The 17774-nt window shown below is 40.0% G+C and overlaps 1 protein-coding gene across 3 annotated transcripts in view; it reads right to left on the reverse strand.

Annotated features, from left to right (window-relative positions):
* Positions 1–16064, reverse strand: part of LOC105219932 (protein unc-13 homolog C) — a 97674-nt gene extending 81610 nt beyond the window's left edge. For 2 of the 3 annotated variants that reach the window (XM_054235308.1, XM_054235307.1), the window contains exons 1-3: positions 15695–16062; positions 11226–12068; positions 2803–9465 (exon numbers count right to left, since the gene is read on the reverse strand). In XM_054235308.1, the coding sequence (XP_054091283.1) occupies positions 2803–9465; positions 11226–11231 (6669 nt within the window). In that variant the 5' untranslated portion in view covers positions 11232–12068; positions 15695–16062. Of the gene's footprint in view, positions 1–2802; positions 9466–11225; positions 12069–15694 lie in introns of all 3 variants that reach the window. The other variant, XM_054235309.1, reaches the window with a different exon arrangement.
* Positions 16065–17774: the final 1710 nt, after the last annotated feature.

The raw sequence follows: 17774 nt of genomic DNA on the forward strand, positions 1-17774 counted from the left end.
AGAACGAATAATATGTGTCCGACTGGAGCAACATCTAGAAAATGAATTACCGGGTTTGGCAGACAATCAGTATGGTTTCCGAAGACGAAGGTCGACAATAGATGCAATCCAGAAAGTAACTGATGTCGCAAGCAGAGCCATTGAAGGAACCAGATGGATGTATGGCTCTAAAAAATACTGTGCGATGGTAACGTTCGACGTGAAGAATGCCTTCAATTCGGCCTACTGGCCTCACATCATAAAAGCTCTCGAACTAAAAAAAACGCCGTTATATCTAGTAAAGATTGTGTCAAATTACCTGTCCAATAGAATGCTATTATATGATACTGATGAAGGACCACAAAACTACGCAGTGACGGGCGGAGTACCCCAAGGTTCAGTCTTAGGTCCGGGTACAATATAACCACACAGCAGTCCCTGAAATGGGGGTGATGTTAGATGTGAGACTAAACTATAAGACCCATATTAACAAGGCTTGTGAAAAAGCGGCAAGGGTTACGGCTGCACTATCCAGACTAATGGCTAACATTGGTGGACCGAGCCAGAGTAGACGAGCACTCTTAGCCAAAGTGAGTCAGTCGGTACTAATGTATGCGGCACCTATATGGGGACCTGCACTGCAGCATAAATCATACGCTGAAAAGGCAAAATCTATAATGAGGTTAAGTGCAATTAGAGTTTCCTGTGCGTTTCGGACTGTATCACACGAGGCGGTCGGAGTTATAGCTGGTATCATGCCACCAGACATTGCAGCGATGGAACAAAAAAGAATTTTTGACAAAATGAAAAGTACGGAGAGACGCCTGACAACAGAAGAGAGAAATAACGAAAGGCAAAAGAGCCTAAATGAGTGGCAGAAACGCTGGGACGAGACGACAAAAGGTAGATGGACATATAGGCTTATCAAAAACATTCAAAAGTGGGTAGAAAGACAGCATGGTGAAACAGACTACTACTTGACGCAGTTCCTGACTGGACACGGCTGTTTTAGAGAATACCTACAAAAGTATGGACATAACGATGCATCTGAATGCTCCCTCTGTGACAATGGATGCGAAAACGCATTACATGTATTCTTTGAGTGTCCTCGTTTTGAATGTGAAAGAACGGAACTGGAGAAACTACTAAAGGAACGCCTCACACCAGGAAATATAGTGGTGCACATGATCCAATCACCAAATGTATGGAATCAAGTAAGAGCATGGTCCGCGAGAGCTCTAACAGAGCTAAGAAAGAATGAGTGGCAACGTAGCAGCGAAAGGAGGATGACGAGTGACCAGTAGACCAAATTGGATTGGAGATGAGCAAATTGGCTAAAGCTTACCCTTGTGAGGAAATACCTAGCGGTGGTACCGCAAGGGAGAATAAAGAGCTATAGAAGACGGAGTTTAGGGTTTAGTACGTAGGCGTCCCTCTTCGCAAGTCCTGCAAAAAAAAAAAAACATTGCACTGTGTAACGTTTCGTTACCGAAGTATTTCAGAATACGTTAATTTGAAATAAGCAAATTAATGTATAAATAATGTTTCATAGCAGCGCACCCGAAAGACATTGTACTGCATGATATTTCACGCTATAAGGAACAAAGTATTTTAAAGATTTGGTACACCGTTAGTAGCGACAATCAATTATGAAACATATTCCAAACAAAATTTCGCAAAACAATTTTATATAACTTTAGGTGATTTCCATTTTTGGCCAATATAAAACATCAAAGAATTATAAATTTATAATTAATTAAATGCTCAATTTTTATTTTAAAATGGTAACTACAAATCATACTCGCATCCAGCTGCAGATACCAAATTTCATACAAATCGGTCCAGCCGTTTAGGCGGAGTTCAGTGGCATACTTGAGTTACTCGAAGTAATGCCGTTATATTCACATTATTTTATAACAGTGGTCGGCACGAGAGGATTTGTGACTGTGTAGGTGAGCACGAATGAAATGATACCCAGTGAGAACTCTGTAACCTCAGGACACTTATGCAAAGTGCCATAGTCATGCGCGATGTTCATTCGTTGCTGGTTCGACAACGCCTGAACGATAGAGCGTAAGCGTACGTGTGATCTGAGTCGGCACAAATGCGCCAAGCAGTGCCGACCACTGTTTTAGAACGAGGTTTTCCAAAAAGTAATAAACATTTTCTATACTAATTGTGATCCTCTGTTTGGTTTTTCAATGGGTGCTTCTTTTTAATGCGGATCACTTCGCAATCAGACTAGTTTGAGTGCCTGGTCACAGTGGAATCGCAGGAAATTGCAAGGTATCAAGGACAGTGACTGGCATCTGTTCTGTCGCTGGTTCCTTCTGACCCAAAGTAAACCGTACCACTTAAAGTCAATATTTTCCTTGTCACGAGAGAACTGGCATTGTGGTCGGTTTGCACGCCGTCAAACTAAAAAACAAAACCGTATGCTAGCTGCAGTAGCTGCTTGGTGAAAGATGAGGTAGTATCTGCGCAACATTTCCTTATGGAATGCCCGCATTTGGGAGATCTAGAAAGGACTGTCCTCAATAGTCAAGGTGTGCTTCCATTTGGGGAACAACCATCGTAACTAACCTAACCTAACCAGGAAGCTCAAACTTCTGTGGGGAAAACTACTTTTATTCTTCCTTTCATTAGGCTCAAACCTTCAGAAGAAAACTTATTTTATTCTTCCATTAATTTACCCTACCCACTTAGTAGTAAATATACTCAACCCGTTTTCTAGAAGTTTAGTTGAATATGTGACATTAGGACTACAGTTACAACTATTAATTGCATATACTATTCATAAATGTAAATTATGATTGTACTTACATTTAATTGCATTATAATCTTATTGTAGGCCCAATGCCAACGCTGCTTTGCTGTGACCTCTGGCTTACGTAGCATATGCAAGTGCCCGCCGACCACTTCCTCGGTTTCACCACGTATTAGCATTTTCTTCTTGGGCGCTGCGACGGGCATGGACGGCAATTCACACATTATGTCGTCATCGTTTTCAATTATTGAGCCGTGGCTGGACCGACGGCTATTTGGCTGTTGTACCTTACTCAGTGCGCTCTTGTTGACACCCATATCATTGAGCAATAGGTTATCCTCATCCTCCTCCATAATGATGCTATCCTGTTTTTTGATTTGGTATTGATGCAACGTGGATGATAGAGTAGCAACGTTGCCATTGATAATACCGGCGTAGTTGTTTTCTGTTGTCGGTGTGGTAGGTAATGCGTTCAAGTTGTGCACCATTTCATCATTTGCGCCTGCACCAACAGTTGGAGTTTCAGCCATTTGTAATGCATGTTTTTTACTCGCGCCACCAACAACACTACTGCTCGAACTTTCATCTAGATAATTGCCACTGTCTTCGCTTTGATAATTATCCTCTAAATAAATATCACTAGAATCCTCATATTGGTAATTCGCTTGTTTCTTTTGTAACAATGAGTTTTGCTGCTGCTGCTGCTGTTGTTGACAGAGTATCTCTTGCTCTTTCTCCAGATACTTATATTCATCCTCTTCATTGAAATAATCCTCGCGATAATCATAACCACCATCCGTATGCTCATAATAACTATTGACAGCCGTGTGTCGTGGTTGATGTTGTGACACCTTTTGTTGCATGTCCGACGGTGTTTCCGGCAGCTGGTGATCCGTGTAGTAATCAGCTTGCTCACTATCGATCTCACAACCCGTCTGAATTTGCTGCAAGCCTTGCTGTTTGTGGCTCAGCTCACGACCAATGCGTTCATCAACGATGTACCGATCCAATTCATTATCATCATCATTGAGATTACTTAAATTATTATCATTTAGATCGTCGACGATTTCATCGTCGTCGTCGTCGAACAAATCGTTATTCTCATCGGCGTAGCCGTGCAAATGATATTCATTGGTATCGTTCACAAGGTCAATCATTAGATCGTCGTCGTAGATTTCCGTTGGCTGTTGTTTGATCAAAAAGCCGGATTTACTGCTATTGATGGTGGGCAGCTTTTTACCAGTGGAACCAGCTGTTGGCACCGACGGCAACAATTTACCGCTTTGTTGGCTCTGTTGGCCACGCAAATGGTAATTGTTGTACTGTAATGTTGCAGCATCTGTAACTGATACCGAGTTGCCGGTAGTAACGATTGCTGCCACGGGGTCCAAATCATTTTTGTAATTGTACAAATTCCGATTGTCATAATCCTCGTCATATGCTGTGGACGCAGCTGGATAATGGCTTGGTGACATTGAATTTTGTTGTGACAACACTTTTTGCTGTTGATTACTGTGCATCGTTGTTGCCGCAAGCGTTGTGGCAGTCGTCACAGCTGGCTCTGTTGTTGCTGTCGGTATTACTGTTGCGGCCTTTTGTTGTACAGTTGTGGTAGCCTGATTGACGGCCTGAGTTGCCGACTGCACGGCGGCTGCTGCTTTGCCTAGAAATGAACCAAACATGCCACCACCGCTAGCAGCACTAGATTTAGTTGACTTTGCCGTTGCAGCTGGTGACTTGCTGGCGTTACTTTTGCTGTTTGTAGGCGTTACTTGTGCAGTGATTTCTGTAGCCGCTGGTGTAGCAGATTTTGTTGTATTTGGCAATCCTGTGTTATTTAAACCTTCTTGCTGCTGCTGTTGTTGCTGTGGCGTATGGTAATATGTAATCGGCATATCGTTATGCAGATAAGCTGTCGTATTAATCATACTACCATCAACCGCAGCAACATGCATTTTATCGTCGATTTGCTGCGCATAGCAGACGCGCTGCATATCATCAACAGCTTTCGGCATATCCGTCGCGTATGCACTGGCATAATCAACACTTGCGTCCGCTTCACGCGCCACATCAGCCACGTCATAAGCAACATCATCGTAAGCATAGCTATTTAGGTGACTTGTTAGCATATCACTTGTAACCACTACATGAGTTTGCGTTTCCGGTGACTGCATGTACAGCATGTCATCATGAACGCTGTGCGCAGGCAGCAACATGCCGTTCGTGCCATCGGGCTGTTCATGCATTGCATCGAACGGCAGCATGTTATCAGCGTTGGAGTGCGTATACAGCAGTTCACTATATTTACCGTTGACTGCAGCGCTATATGTTTGCCGGAAGTGGTCGCCAGCGCTAGTAGACGCAGTTGTAATGCTGCCATATAAACCATAACTACCGTTACTGCTAAGCGTCGAGTCTGCAGTTGTTGCTGCGAATATGCTGCTTCTCGCATTAGTACTGCCGTTTGCTGTTTTTGCAATCTCGTTGGTCTGCTGCGCCGCCGTTGTCGCACCTGCAAACAAGCCACCTACATTTGGCACGAATTTCGAGGCCAAACCAAAGCCGAAACCACTCTTTTTCGTCTGTTGTTGTTGTTTCGCGTGCGCATCGTTTGTGGTATTCACACCGCTGAGCACGCCAAGTCCGTCTTTGAAGCCTTTCGAAATGCCACCAAACATGCTCGTCGCCTTGCCAGTCACACTAAGCGCAGACGGCGTTGCTGTTGTCTCCTCGACTGTTAAAGTTGTTAGGCTTTTGCTTGCAGTGGCAACAGCAGTTATTGCTGCAGATGGGCGATAATAACTGCCTTGTGTACCGCCGCTTATGCTGTTGCTGCTAACGGCGGTTTTTGCACCCGTTTTGACAACATCTTGACTCACTGTTGGTGCGTCATTTACTTCCTCTATAGTGGTGGTAAGAGAGGCAGGTGCAGTCAACGCGGACCAATCAACATTGTAGCTATCGTAGAAGGAATCATCGAACGCCGTGGTAAGGGAAGGAGCTGTCACTGAAGCCGGCATGGCGGTTGTAGTGACGGAGTCGATGCTGTCATTTAAGATTGGATATGAGAATGTACTACTGAGATCGCTATAAAGGTTGGTAGTTGTGGTGGTGGTGCAGGTTGTTGTTGTGGGTAAGTCGCCATTAGCTACTTTAAACGGCGCCAAATCACTAGTGTTACAATCGCCTGCCGCTGTAGTAGTCACAACGCTTGACTCACTGAAGGTAGTCATACTTGCGTGTGTTGTTGTAGGCAAAGTGTATGCATCCAGACTGTCGTATTGTTGCAACATTTCATCATATTTACTGAAGCTGTCTTGTAGATTTGGACTTTTTATATCACAGTTTAGAAATTCCGTTATATATACCGGCAATTCATGTTCGCCAACATTGTTATTGCTGCTGTTGTTGCTACCATCAAACATTAATACTGCGGGCAGTGGATATTTTGCCAAATAATCCGTATACGTTGTGGTTGTAGTCAAGTCAGCGGTGCTAATTACGTTGCTGTTTATTGTTGTTGTTATCGCTAATTCAACAGTTGTTGTGAGCAATCGCCCAACATTATTATTATCAATTACTATTGTTGTTGTTGGTGTTGTGGTTGTGGTTGTGATTATGCTATGAGAATCATTTTGTTGGAAATTATCGGCGCAAGTGACAATGTTATCAATTAACGGTGATAATGTTGTAAGTATGAAATCACTTTCAACCACGAAATGTGATGTTGTTGTCGTTGTTGGTATTGTCGAAATGTGATCTAATGTGTTTAAGGTGAAAGGCTGTGGTGTTTCAAATGTGGCATACGTACTAGTACTCGTTGGCATACAACTCGTTACAGTTAACGTTGTTGCTGTGTCAACTGCAGTTGTTAAAGTTGTTGCTGTTGTTATTGTCGTTAATAAATAACTGTCAGCAGCATTTTTCAAATATTCATCATAAATAGTAGACATTGTTGTATCGTACAACACACCGGCCTTGGAGTTGAAATTTGATGTGTCAGCCGACGTTAATGTCAAGCCAACATTACTCAGAGCTGACGTTTGCTTAAGCTCTACATCTGTGTTAGTACTCAGACTATAACTGGGCTTAAAATTGTATATATCGTTACTGTATGCGGATTTGCTGGTTGTTGGCGATGTTGTTAGTGTTGTTGTTAAAGTCGTTACAGTTATGGGTGAACTAACGCTTACACTTTGACCTATTAACCCTTTAATGCTATCACTTGTCGGTGTTTCTATACTATATGTATACGTTGGCATTACTACTGACGTTGGCGCTATTGTTGTTAGTGACGTATCGGTTGACTTGCTGGTTGTTGTGCTCTGTAAAAAAATATCATATGCATTTGTATGTTTAAGCGCAATGCTATCAGCAATGTTGTCGCCGTCAACACCACTACTATTTGACGCATAATCATTGTGTTGTTGTTGTGCTGCTAAATAGTGAGGATATGTCGGTATAGTTGTTGTTGTTACGAAAAGTTTACGTGTTGCAGTTGTTGGTGATTGGATAACGCTATTATTATTGTTGTTGGTGTACTCTTTAGCAACATCGTATTTACTAACAGTGTTGTTGTTGTTGAAAATACTGTTGTAGCTGTCATATTTGCTATCAACAAACAACTCAACACTTTTCGCTGTTGTAGTTGGTGTTTGCGTGGTTTTTGTTGGCGTTTGAGTTGTTGTTGTTGTTGTTGCACCGAAATCACTAACTACACTTTTTGCTTTTGTTGCTGTTACATGCGTCGCATATGGTGTATATGTTGGTGAATATAATGTTGTTAATGTTGATGAGGATGTTGATGTTGATGCTGTTGATGTTGATGATGGTATTGATTCTACGCATGTTATGCCTACACTATATGTGTCTATCGTTAATGGTGGATATGACGTGCTGCTTTTTGTTGTTACAATAGCATTAGTTGATGGAGCTGGCGCTTGTGTTGTTTCAGTTGCTGTTGCTAATGCACCATCCACAACTTGGGGCAACACTACGCTTCCATTATCCGGCTTGTCAATTGGTAGCTTTGGTAGTTTCTTACTCATACCATTCGCTTTCTCCTGGTGGCAGTTGCTGTTATTACTTTTTGGTTTTGGCGTCGGCAGACGTTTTGGCAATTTTCTAGTTGAAGTCGTTACTGTGTGTGTTGTTGGTGTTGTCATTGTTAAATGCGTTGTTGTCGTTATTGCAGCCGGCGTACTTGTGCTTTGCAGACTGATGCATGCTGTTGTGGCTGTTGCTTGTGTTGCCACCTTATTATTTCTGCAATCATTTGTTGAACGAGCCCACAACTGACTTGTTGTCGCTAAGTCAGTTTTGTTACTCAAAACATCGTACACACTTAAGGACTGCGCTTTCAATGCTAAACTATCAACCTGTGCAGCGCTCACAGTTTCCGAATGCGCATCGGATTCGGTGCTGCGTTTCACCGGTACACGCGTTTCGCCGGACGCGATCACGGACGCCGTCGTCATGGCCATCATAATGGCATATTTGCGTTGTTGCTGCAGCTGTAGCTTTTGCGCCACCGATGCGGAATATGCCGTCTTATCGCTGCACGTCGATAAACTATCCGATGCATTACTGTTGTTGTAGGCATTATTGTATGAAGGGTTGTAACCATAGTCCATATAGCTCGTTGCATACGGGCGTCCGTTATACTTTGCAATCGTGTTGTTGTAATACGGTTCGTCATAGATGTCGCCATAGTTTTTCATTATTGTCGTGTTGTCGTAGGTATTCACGCGCAAATTGGTTGAAGTCGTCAGTGTAGTTGCAGTCCCACTATTATCAGCACTCACTGTAAGCCTATGAAATGACTTGCCATATTCCTGGTTAGGCTGTAGTTGTGGCAGTAAACGCAACGATGTCGAACCGCTATAGGTAAACTCATTTTTACCGCCTGCAACAGCAACATTTTGAGACACGCTGCTATCCGCAGCAACGCTGGCATATGTTTCGGCGTATAAGTGATTGTCACTTGGCATGCGACACTGTTCCGCTACGGTTTGTAACGGTAATATGTTTGATGTCGCATCATGACTGTGCGCTTGCATTGTCATGTCATCGTAGCCATGCCAACCGTCCGTACTGCTGCTTTGTTTCATAGGTATGCGCGGCAATACTTTCGCGCTGCCAATGGACTTATGGCGTCCGTAAAGATACTCGTCATATTGTGTTTTAGTCTCCCAACTCCCGGTACTGTAACCACTGCCGTCGTGTTTATACTCCCCGGTATGATCACTGCTTATCGTACTGAGTGGTGTGTTGTAGCAATAAGCTGTGCTATTTACATCGTCTTCATGTCGATACAGCTCGTTAGTACAGCTGTTGTATGCTTGATTTGGCTCGCTATAACCGCTGCCATTCTTGTAGTCGCTGCGCACGCTCATTAATGTGTTTGATTTGGTTGTTGTTGTGGCACCGCCTTGTAAAAAGGCAGTCATATCACATCCATACGTATTTACATCCTTATTATACACATATACGTCACTACCGGGTTCGTAAGACTTCGGCTGCATTACAATGTCCCTGGATTCGCTGATACCGTTACTGGTGTCATAAGTACTTGTGTTATTGTAGCTATTTAGTATATCAGCACTGTTTCTATATGGTTCATTACTATTTTCTCTATGTAAAGTGCTACTAATTGGTCGGCTATTGCAGGATAAGGCATCGTTTTCATTGTTATAATAGAAGTTGCTTTGTGAATGAGACTGTACAAAAAGAATATAACATTATAATACAGCGCATATACATATAACTACATATTTTTTTTTTTTGAAAATTTAATTCACGTGTAAGTAAAATAATTACATATAAAGTGTCAGCTCAATAAAACGGTCAAGCAATCCCAGTAGTTGAAATATTCCAAATCATTCATAGCCATTCAGCCAGAAATGAACCTGAGGACGTAGCGCTCTTCAAATTGAGGCCACTGACTCCAAATTTCGGTAGTAAATTTTAATAATTGGCTGAAGGGAAATGTCAAAAGAGCAGGAAAAATAAGACGTCCTTTGCTGTCCCTATCGGTCTACTTTTGTAGCGTCCCTTTTGAAAAACCGTTTATATTTTTGTAGAAAGAAAATCTCGTAACAGATGTCTAGTGTATACTGAATTTATGGAGGGTACCTGCTGAATGGCAGTGATAGTGCAACATCACGAACTATCATGGTGCAACACCAATACCCAATCGTTGATGATGGAGCAGAAGTTCCGTTGCCCGACCATGAAGAAATTAGAATAGCAGCAGTAGATTTCCAGCTTGAAGAACAACAAAGCGTCGGCTTGCCGGGCGAGCTATTCAAATGCTGCTAAGTCTGAATTTGGTAGCAAGACAAAAAGCTCCGTCAGGATCGGAAAGCACCTCTCTGAGCCTTTAGATATCAAAAAAGGTTTCAATCAGAGTGACTCACTATCGAGGAACTTCTTTAACCTGATGTTGGATAATACTAGCTGCAAAGCTAAATGGAGAAGGTATAATCTTTTAGAAGAGTGTACAGTTGCTAACGTACGCCGATGATATTTATATCATTGGAAGCAACAACCGCACCGTTAGTTCTGCTTTTTCCCGACTGGATAAGGAAAGGTAGCGAATGGGTCTGGTGGTGAATGAGGACAAGTCGAAATATCTCCTGTCCCACGTCACTGTTGACAGTCAAAACTTTGAAGTCGTATATAATTTCGAATAATTTTCTAAGTATCCAGTATCAGCAACATCAACAATGTCAGCCTTGAAATCCAACCCAGAATCACTCTTGCAACAGGTGCTACTATGGACTGAGTTGGCAATTGAAAAGTATTCCCGTCCTGCTTTATTGTGCAGAAACGTAGACGATTGGATATCCGATGACGTGGCACTACGAGTTTTCGAGAGAAAGGTTTTGCGCAAGATGGACCATAAAACATCATTTGAACATTGGAAACAGCGAATACCGCAGACGACACCGGAACTTGCTGAGTTTAGATCTTCAAGCCGAAGGTTTTTCAATAAGGCTCAAAAAAGTGGTAAAGCAGGACTTGCCATCATAAGTCTGAGATTTGGAAGATCAAAGCGTGGAGGGTTGCCAGGAGTGCTATAGATTTAAACGCATTCTCGCTAAAAGGCCAACTCCAGTAGGCTATCTGAGCAGTGGAGCTGGTGGCTGCACTACGAACAATGAGGAGTCGTTAGAGCTACTTTTGGCTGCTAATTTCCCAAGCCACCAGTCAACGGAAGGAGCATCACTTGGAGAGATTCAAGAAGGCGGTATGGCGGAATTTGGGTGACTCCAAGATTAATGAAAAAACAGAATATGGCTTATAAAAATTGGATTTGTTAAGCTATTAATATCAAGTTTGGTACAGTAAGGAGAGACATTTGTGCGAATGGCCTATTAGTCAAATAATCATGTAGATTTTCTACCAAAAGATAAATGAAATAAACACTTAATGTATAATATTTAACTATATATGTATATGTATGGCTTTTACTCACCGTCATATTCAAGCCTTTCTCTGGACGCTTAATATATTTATTATATGTACCTTAATTACGGGTAATAATTCATATTCTATGTTATATATTTATGTAAATAAATACATATGTATAAATTTACGTATTTGTTAAAAGATTGACTTCTTCAGAATTCTAATTATTGATTTAATTTTTTATATGCTTGTTTGTTGCGTAGATATTAATACCGTAAACGAGGTTGGTATATACTGCTTTGCTCGGTTCTAATATACCGCATGCTCCAAATATCTGTGCCTAGCGCTGCAATGATGGATTGTTGTGGTACTGTATTTGTTATGTGTTAGTTATTTATTATTAACGATTATAAGGTTATAATGGTTTACTCATGATTAACATATATCCATATCTAACTGTGAAATCCGTTTGAGTTTTATGTTGAATATGTGTGGTAGGAGATAGCTGAATTGTTATTGCATACAAATTTAGTTTAAGATAAGCAACGGTAGTATTCTGCTTATATTTTGCTCTGAATTTAATTTTAGTAGTCAATGCAAGTGTACGTCTTCTAATTTTGCTCGTTCTGACTGTTTGTTGCACCCGTTTCAAAGTAGTTATATTTTGCAATAATTTTGGTTGTATGAGCTTTATCTCTTCCAGTGCAGTGAATAGGTACATTGTGATGACGTTAAATTAAATTCATTTAAGTATTTGTGGTTTTCTATTTGCTCTTTTACAATTGTCTGCCATTAAAACATATTTGCGTTACCAAACGATACATGCTGCTGCGATTCGATTGCAAAATTAATATTTTTTGAGCGTGAAAACCATTTAAAATATCAACTCCGCTAGTCCACCTTTCAAGCTCTGCAATGATACAGAATACATAATACATATTACTTTTCTAAATTGCATATATTTATATTTTAAATTAAAGTATTAAAAACTTTGATTTTTTTTATTTAAATTCCACTGGAATAACGAAAATTAGTATATATATTATAGTATATGAAATCTGAGGTAATTCTTGAACCGATTTTACTAACCACCAAGCCACATTATATCGAATCTTATACGTTCACTTAATTTTGCTAAGATATCTCACACCACCGGAAGTTTGAAGAGCCTTGTAATAGGTAAATAAGAGCTGGGCGAAGTTATAACCCATTTCTCACACAGAGACACGCTATTAGAAAGAACACATCACCTTTGAATTTCTTTAGCATATCTGAGAGAATGTTTAGATATTTTCGGTAAAAATGTAGCAACAAGCATTAAGGTACTCATGTTCGATATCTGAGGCTTTCAAAACTTATAGCCCGATATCGGTGATACTTAGACGGGATGCCTTGTGAAGCATTTGGATGCTAAATGTTATATTATGAAGCGAATTTCGTTGAAATTGGTTGGGTAGTTCCTAAGATATGGTTTTTATTCCAAACGTGAGCGGCACTACGACCATCGTCCTTCTTTTATATCAATATTTTCCTTACTCTTTATTGACGGAGAATACGCTTACGCAATTGTAGTCGAGTTAACAACAGCACGCCATTAATTTTTCTTTTACGCTTTTTGGCGCCAAGTGGCGATGCAAAGAGCAGCCAGGTCCTTCTCCACCTGTTCTTTCCAACGCTGTGAAGGTCTTCCTCTTCGTCGGCTTCCACAAGCGGATACTGCATTGAACACTTTAAAAAGTGGCTTTCGTCCAATCGGACAACATGACCTAGCCAGCGTAGCCGCTGTCCTTTTATAAACTGAACTATGTCAATGTCGTCGTATAGTTCATTCAGCTTATCGTTCCATCGTCTGTGGATCGTTTCTTTCTTTTTTGTCTGCACATGGACCTCGCTTCCATCTTCAACGCTCGTGTTGTGGTCGATGGCAACGTTGAGAGGTAGGCAGCATGTTTTCTCTCCACTATGACACGACAATCCTCGTCATACCAGCTTTTTGTTTTGATCTTTTCTGTCAGAGAGCAGACGATATGATTGCAGCTTTTCGATGTCGAACCTTTCTTGTGTTTGTTGACGGGTCCGCTTTGCTGCACAGAAGCAGATGTGTGTCTTTGCTTTTACAAGTTAGTGGTCCGAGTGGGCATCGGAGCGTGCGCACGTTAGTACAGCTGTCGTCCTTTAGGATTAATTAGACGTTAGCCCAAATATTTTCTTCTTATTGTAATCTCCTGATGCTATGTCCTAGCGTTTCAAGGAAGTTCTGTCAATAAAGTTGTAATCTCGTTATTATTAGATCTTGCTGCAATTGGTTGGTTGATTGGTTTACATTAGTATTTTTTTATTGAAAACTGACAAGATAACACAATTCGCACTGACACACTGACTTCGAGTGATTTCAACAACCAGTAATTGTGCAGTAGCGAGGTCTTTCTGGCAGGCGGTGCATTGAAAACGGTCCTATCAGCTGCTGTCGCTTAGGAAGGCTCAATTCATCGCAATCATTGGTGTGCTTACTGTTCACCGTACAATAGGATTAGATTAGATTAGTGAGCAAACCAGATGCTAGTTGCCAAAGATGCTTGGTGAAAGGCGATGCGGAATCAGTTAAGCACTTTTTTCTACAATGTGAAGCTTTTGTCAGACTATCGACATTATCCGACTTAAGAACTTTATAATAGCTCGCCAAGCGATTTGTCGAATCTTCTCAGCAGTATGTGGGTGTCACAAGAGAGAGTCGAAGTTGTCTAAGTGAGTCTATTTGCTGTTGCGGAGCTCTATGGCTTGTCCTAATCTAAGTTAAACTACACTTACCAGCTGTTAAACTGTTTTCCTTATCACTACGACTATTTCCTATAGAAAATCACTTGGCTTTAGAGTTTTATACGAAATCTAGCTGGATGATAACCGTTGCATTGGTCCAATTTTTTAATCAATAATATAATCGAATGTTTTTGTTTTAATTCGGGCACATTTAAATAATTTTTTCTGAATCATTTTTAAATCTTTATGCAAACATAAAAAGATTAAAAGCCAAAAGTGCCCATGTGTCTAACAACAAATTACTCCCGGTATTCAGCGCTAACCCTCGCACACACTCTGCGGTACCAAAAATTTAACAGTGCTGATCGAAATCAGCTTTACGCTCGGCTCGGCTTTGAGCGTCCACTCTGCAGGCACGCTAAAGATAACAAAAAATGAATAATTGGCATAAAGCAAGCAGTTAGACTTGCAACAAAGCAGAAAGCAAGCAGACACCCTATGGACACGAGCTATAATTTGTCGAGAAATAACTAAATTGACAAAGTTGCTGCCGGCTGACCAAATTGAATTGTTGCAATTTATAGTAATAAATTACTTTCTTTAAACAATTAGAATTCATTTGGTTCTAGTCATATTTAATCCACATTAGTTATAGTCGAAGCATGCCGCAAGCGTTTTAATACCCGTGAAACTTTCTTTGAAAACAAATAAATACTGAATATTAACCAAAAATGTTTCTGTCGTTTATTTGTGTTTCTGCCTTGCTTGGCATTAGTATTTATATTCAACAACTGACTTTTATTAGATACTAGAAAACACATTGTGCATTTTATTATATTTACCTCTTGTTATCACATCGATTTATTTTGTACAAAACTTTTATTTTTACTATGCTTGTGGCAACTCCACTACAAGCGCCTGAGAATGCCCACAGATGTATACGCTAATCCGCAACATCGCGCTGTGACATTAACATTGGAACACAAACGTTACTACGAAACAATTAGTTGATACCGTAGCATATATACATATATAGTAAGATGAATATTTTAATATTATTTTTCAAAATCACTTCAAACCAATTGTAACATTGACTGCTTCTAAGCCTCTTATTATTTCAAAAAAAGGCAACACATTACACATGTATTAGACAAATAAAATTGTAAACCACTCATGCGCCTATCCGGCGATTAGTTGAAACGACACAAGGTCGCGCTATTGCTAACGTTCATAACTTTCATGCTACCATTTTGTTTTGTGTGCAATATTTTTTTTAAGTCATACTTTATATTACCTGTAGTTTAGTATTTTCACACTTAAATTGCAATTGCTTGTTGTGAAAGGTTTATCGGTTTATCTTAGCGTTATAAGCTCTTAGGCATATAGGTACCACTTAACCCTACGCTGTAAGCATTGATTTTATGTACATTATATTCACGCAGTTTTTTATACACTATGTGTAACAATAAATTTGCAAACAAATATTGCACAATATTTGCGTACACTCAAAAACACATTACGCTTTGACGAACTTGGCAGGCATGCGTTTATGCCTCGTATCGGATTTTCACAAATTTCATTTCGACACTTTTTTCATTTGTTAAAACTAAATGCATCTAGTGTGCGAAATCGCAACTTCTTTCACTTTTTTTAAATATTAAAAAAACTTCTATTCTGATATTAGTACCGTAATTGCACGTGATCCATGGTGCTACTGCAGCAAATAGGCCCACACAAAAAGTACATACATTAAATATACATGCATGTTGCTGTACTTACACAAATACAATTTACCCGTATATTAGTAAGCAAGTAACTCTCCTGAATTTTACGAAAGATAGCAATAATATACTAACTACAAAGCGACTTTTGCTTTTACTAACCAATACACACCCACTATAGGCGCACCGTTGTGTTTATAACAGTAGCATTGGCACTAATGAGTAAAAGTTAAAAAATATTCAACAAAAACTTACTACCCTATCTCGAACTCTCTTCTCTGCTTTGTTATTGAACATAAAATTATGATGGCTTCAACCCCTAAAGTGTTAACATATGGTAATATCGTCAAAGTATTTTCATGCAGTACAGCAAATGACAATGTGGCCATACCGTTTTTTAGTATATATGAAGCCAGTAGAAAACGAAAACGTACAAGAACTGATGCCACCCAAAAATTATTACAACTGTAAAAAGTTGAAAAATTTCACACTTGAGGTTGATGATCACAAATTGGTCACTTTGCTATGGGTTTAGGTAGATTATATCGGGTGATCCAAGTGGAGGTGCCTATTTCAAAAAGCCTTTTTTGACAAGAACTGAAGCCGCTCGACCTTTCCGAGCGACAACGCTTCGCTCTATGGGTTCTGGAAAAGTTCCAAGCAGATCCGACGTTTTCGAGCCAAATTCTGTTCAGCGTTATGTCCCATTTCTGACTCAATGCTTATGTAAACATGCAAAACATGGACGAAGAGCAATCTGAAGAGATTCGAGAGTGGCCATTTCAACCAGAAAAAACAACGCTTTGGTGTGGTTTGTGGGCCGGTGGAATCATCGGTTCACATTTCTTCAAAAATCATGCCGGTGAAAACGTAACCATCTGATGATTTATACCTGAAATTGAAGTTCGTGATATCGGCGACATTTGGTTTCAATAAGACTTCCCTCACATCGCATCATAATTTAACATTTTTAGCCGGTTGAATGTCCACCAAGTTTTTGTGATATCACACCGTTAGACTTCTTATGTGTGGATATGTATAGTCAAAAGTCTATGCGGATAAAGCAGATTCGATTCGGCTAACATTTGAAAGAGATATCCTTTTAAAAATAAATGTCAAAGAATGTTTGTAGGAATGTCCTCTTACACTAGTCGGCATAAAAATTTTGACATGGCGATACCACAGTTTCTTTTTCAATTATTTTTTAACGAAAATAATAATTGTTTATATTTGTTGTAGTTTGTTATAATGTTTAAACTATAAATATGACAATTTTTCATTTTTTAATCCTTGATTTTGGTTTATTTTTTTAATTAAAACTAAAAAACATGAATTTTCACTAAATATATACCCTCTTTTCGTAACTATAACGTTTTGGAGCTCCTTCGGCGCTGAGTCCACCAAGGTTCGGAGTTCCTTTAGAGCAATTCCATTCCACTCCTTTGTGACCGCTCTGATCGTTTCCTCCTTTGTGCTGGCAATTGTCAGCGGTTCTATTCGCTTTATTAGCGACCACACATTTTCAATAATATTTAAATCAGAACACTCAGAAATGTGAAAGTCATTTTCACCTTCTGGCAAGGAGCGTTATCCTGTTGGAGAATAAATACTTCTCCATTCAATTTTTTGCCGGTGTGAAAGGCAAAATCACTTAATGTTTTTAAATATTGACTCTGATTCATAGAACTGTCAAAGTGGACCAAGAACATTACGCTTCCAAATGGAACTCAAAACTATTATCATCCGTTCAATGTCCAAAATGAAGCAGGTTCGGTGATGTACCTTTTCGCGAAACCCAAATGCTTCAGTTGATGTATTAGGGTGATGAAAGGTATTGCTGCCCTCTCTCTCCTCTTAAACGACGTTAAACTCTCCGTCTTTAGATCGCACAAACGGAAGACATGAGAGTCAATCACTTTACAAGAAATAAAGGGTAAAGAAATAAATATTGACAATATAAAAAAAATAAAATCAAGTTGCAGCAACCTCGGAAGGACGACGAAGCAGAAGCAGATGCCAACTGTCAAATCAGCAAAATAAGAGTGGCGTTTTGATGACAGTAAACGATAGGGGCAATATTGCAAGTTGCTAGGAGCAAGTAGTTCATTTCACCTCCTAAGTTTCTCCTTAGATCAGCA

Source organism: Zeugodacus cucurbitae, chromosome X, assembly GCF_028554725.1.
Source record: "Zeugodacus cucurbitae isolate PBARC_wt_2022May chromosome X, idZeuCucr1.2, whole genome shotgun sequence".
Taxonomy (NCBI): Eukaryota; Metazoa; Arthropoda; class Insecta; order Diptera; family Tephritidae; genus Zeugodacus; species Zeugodacus cucurbitae.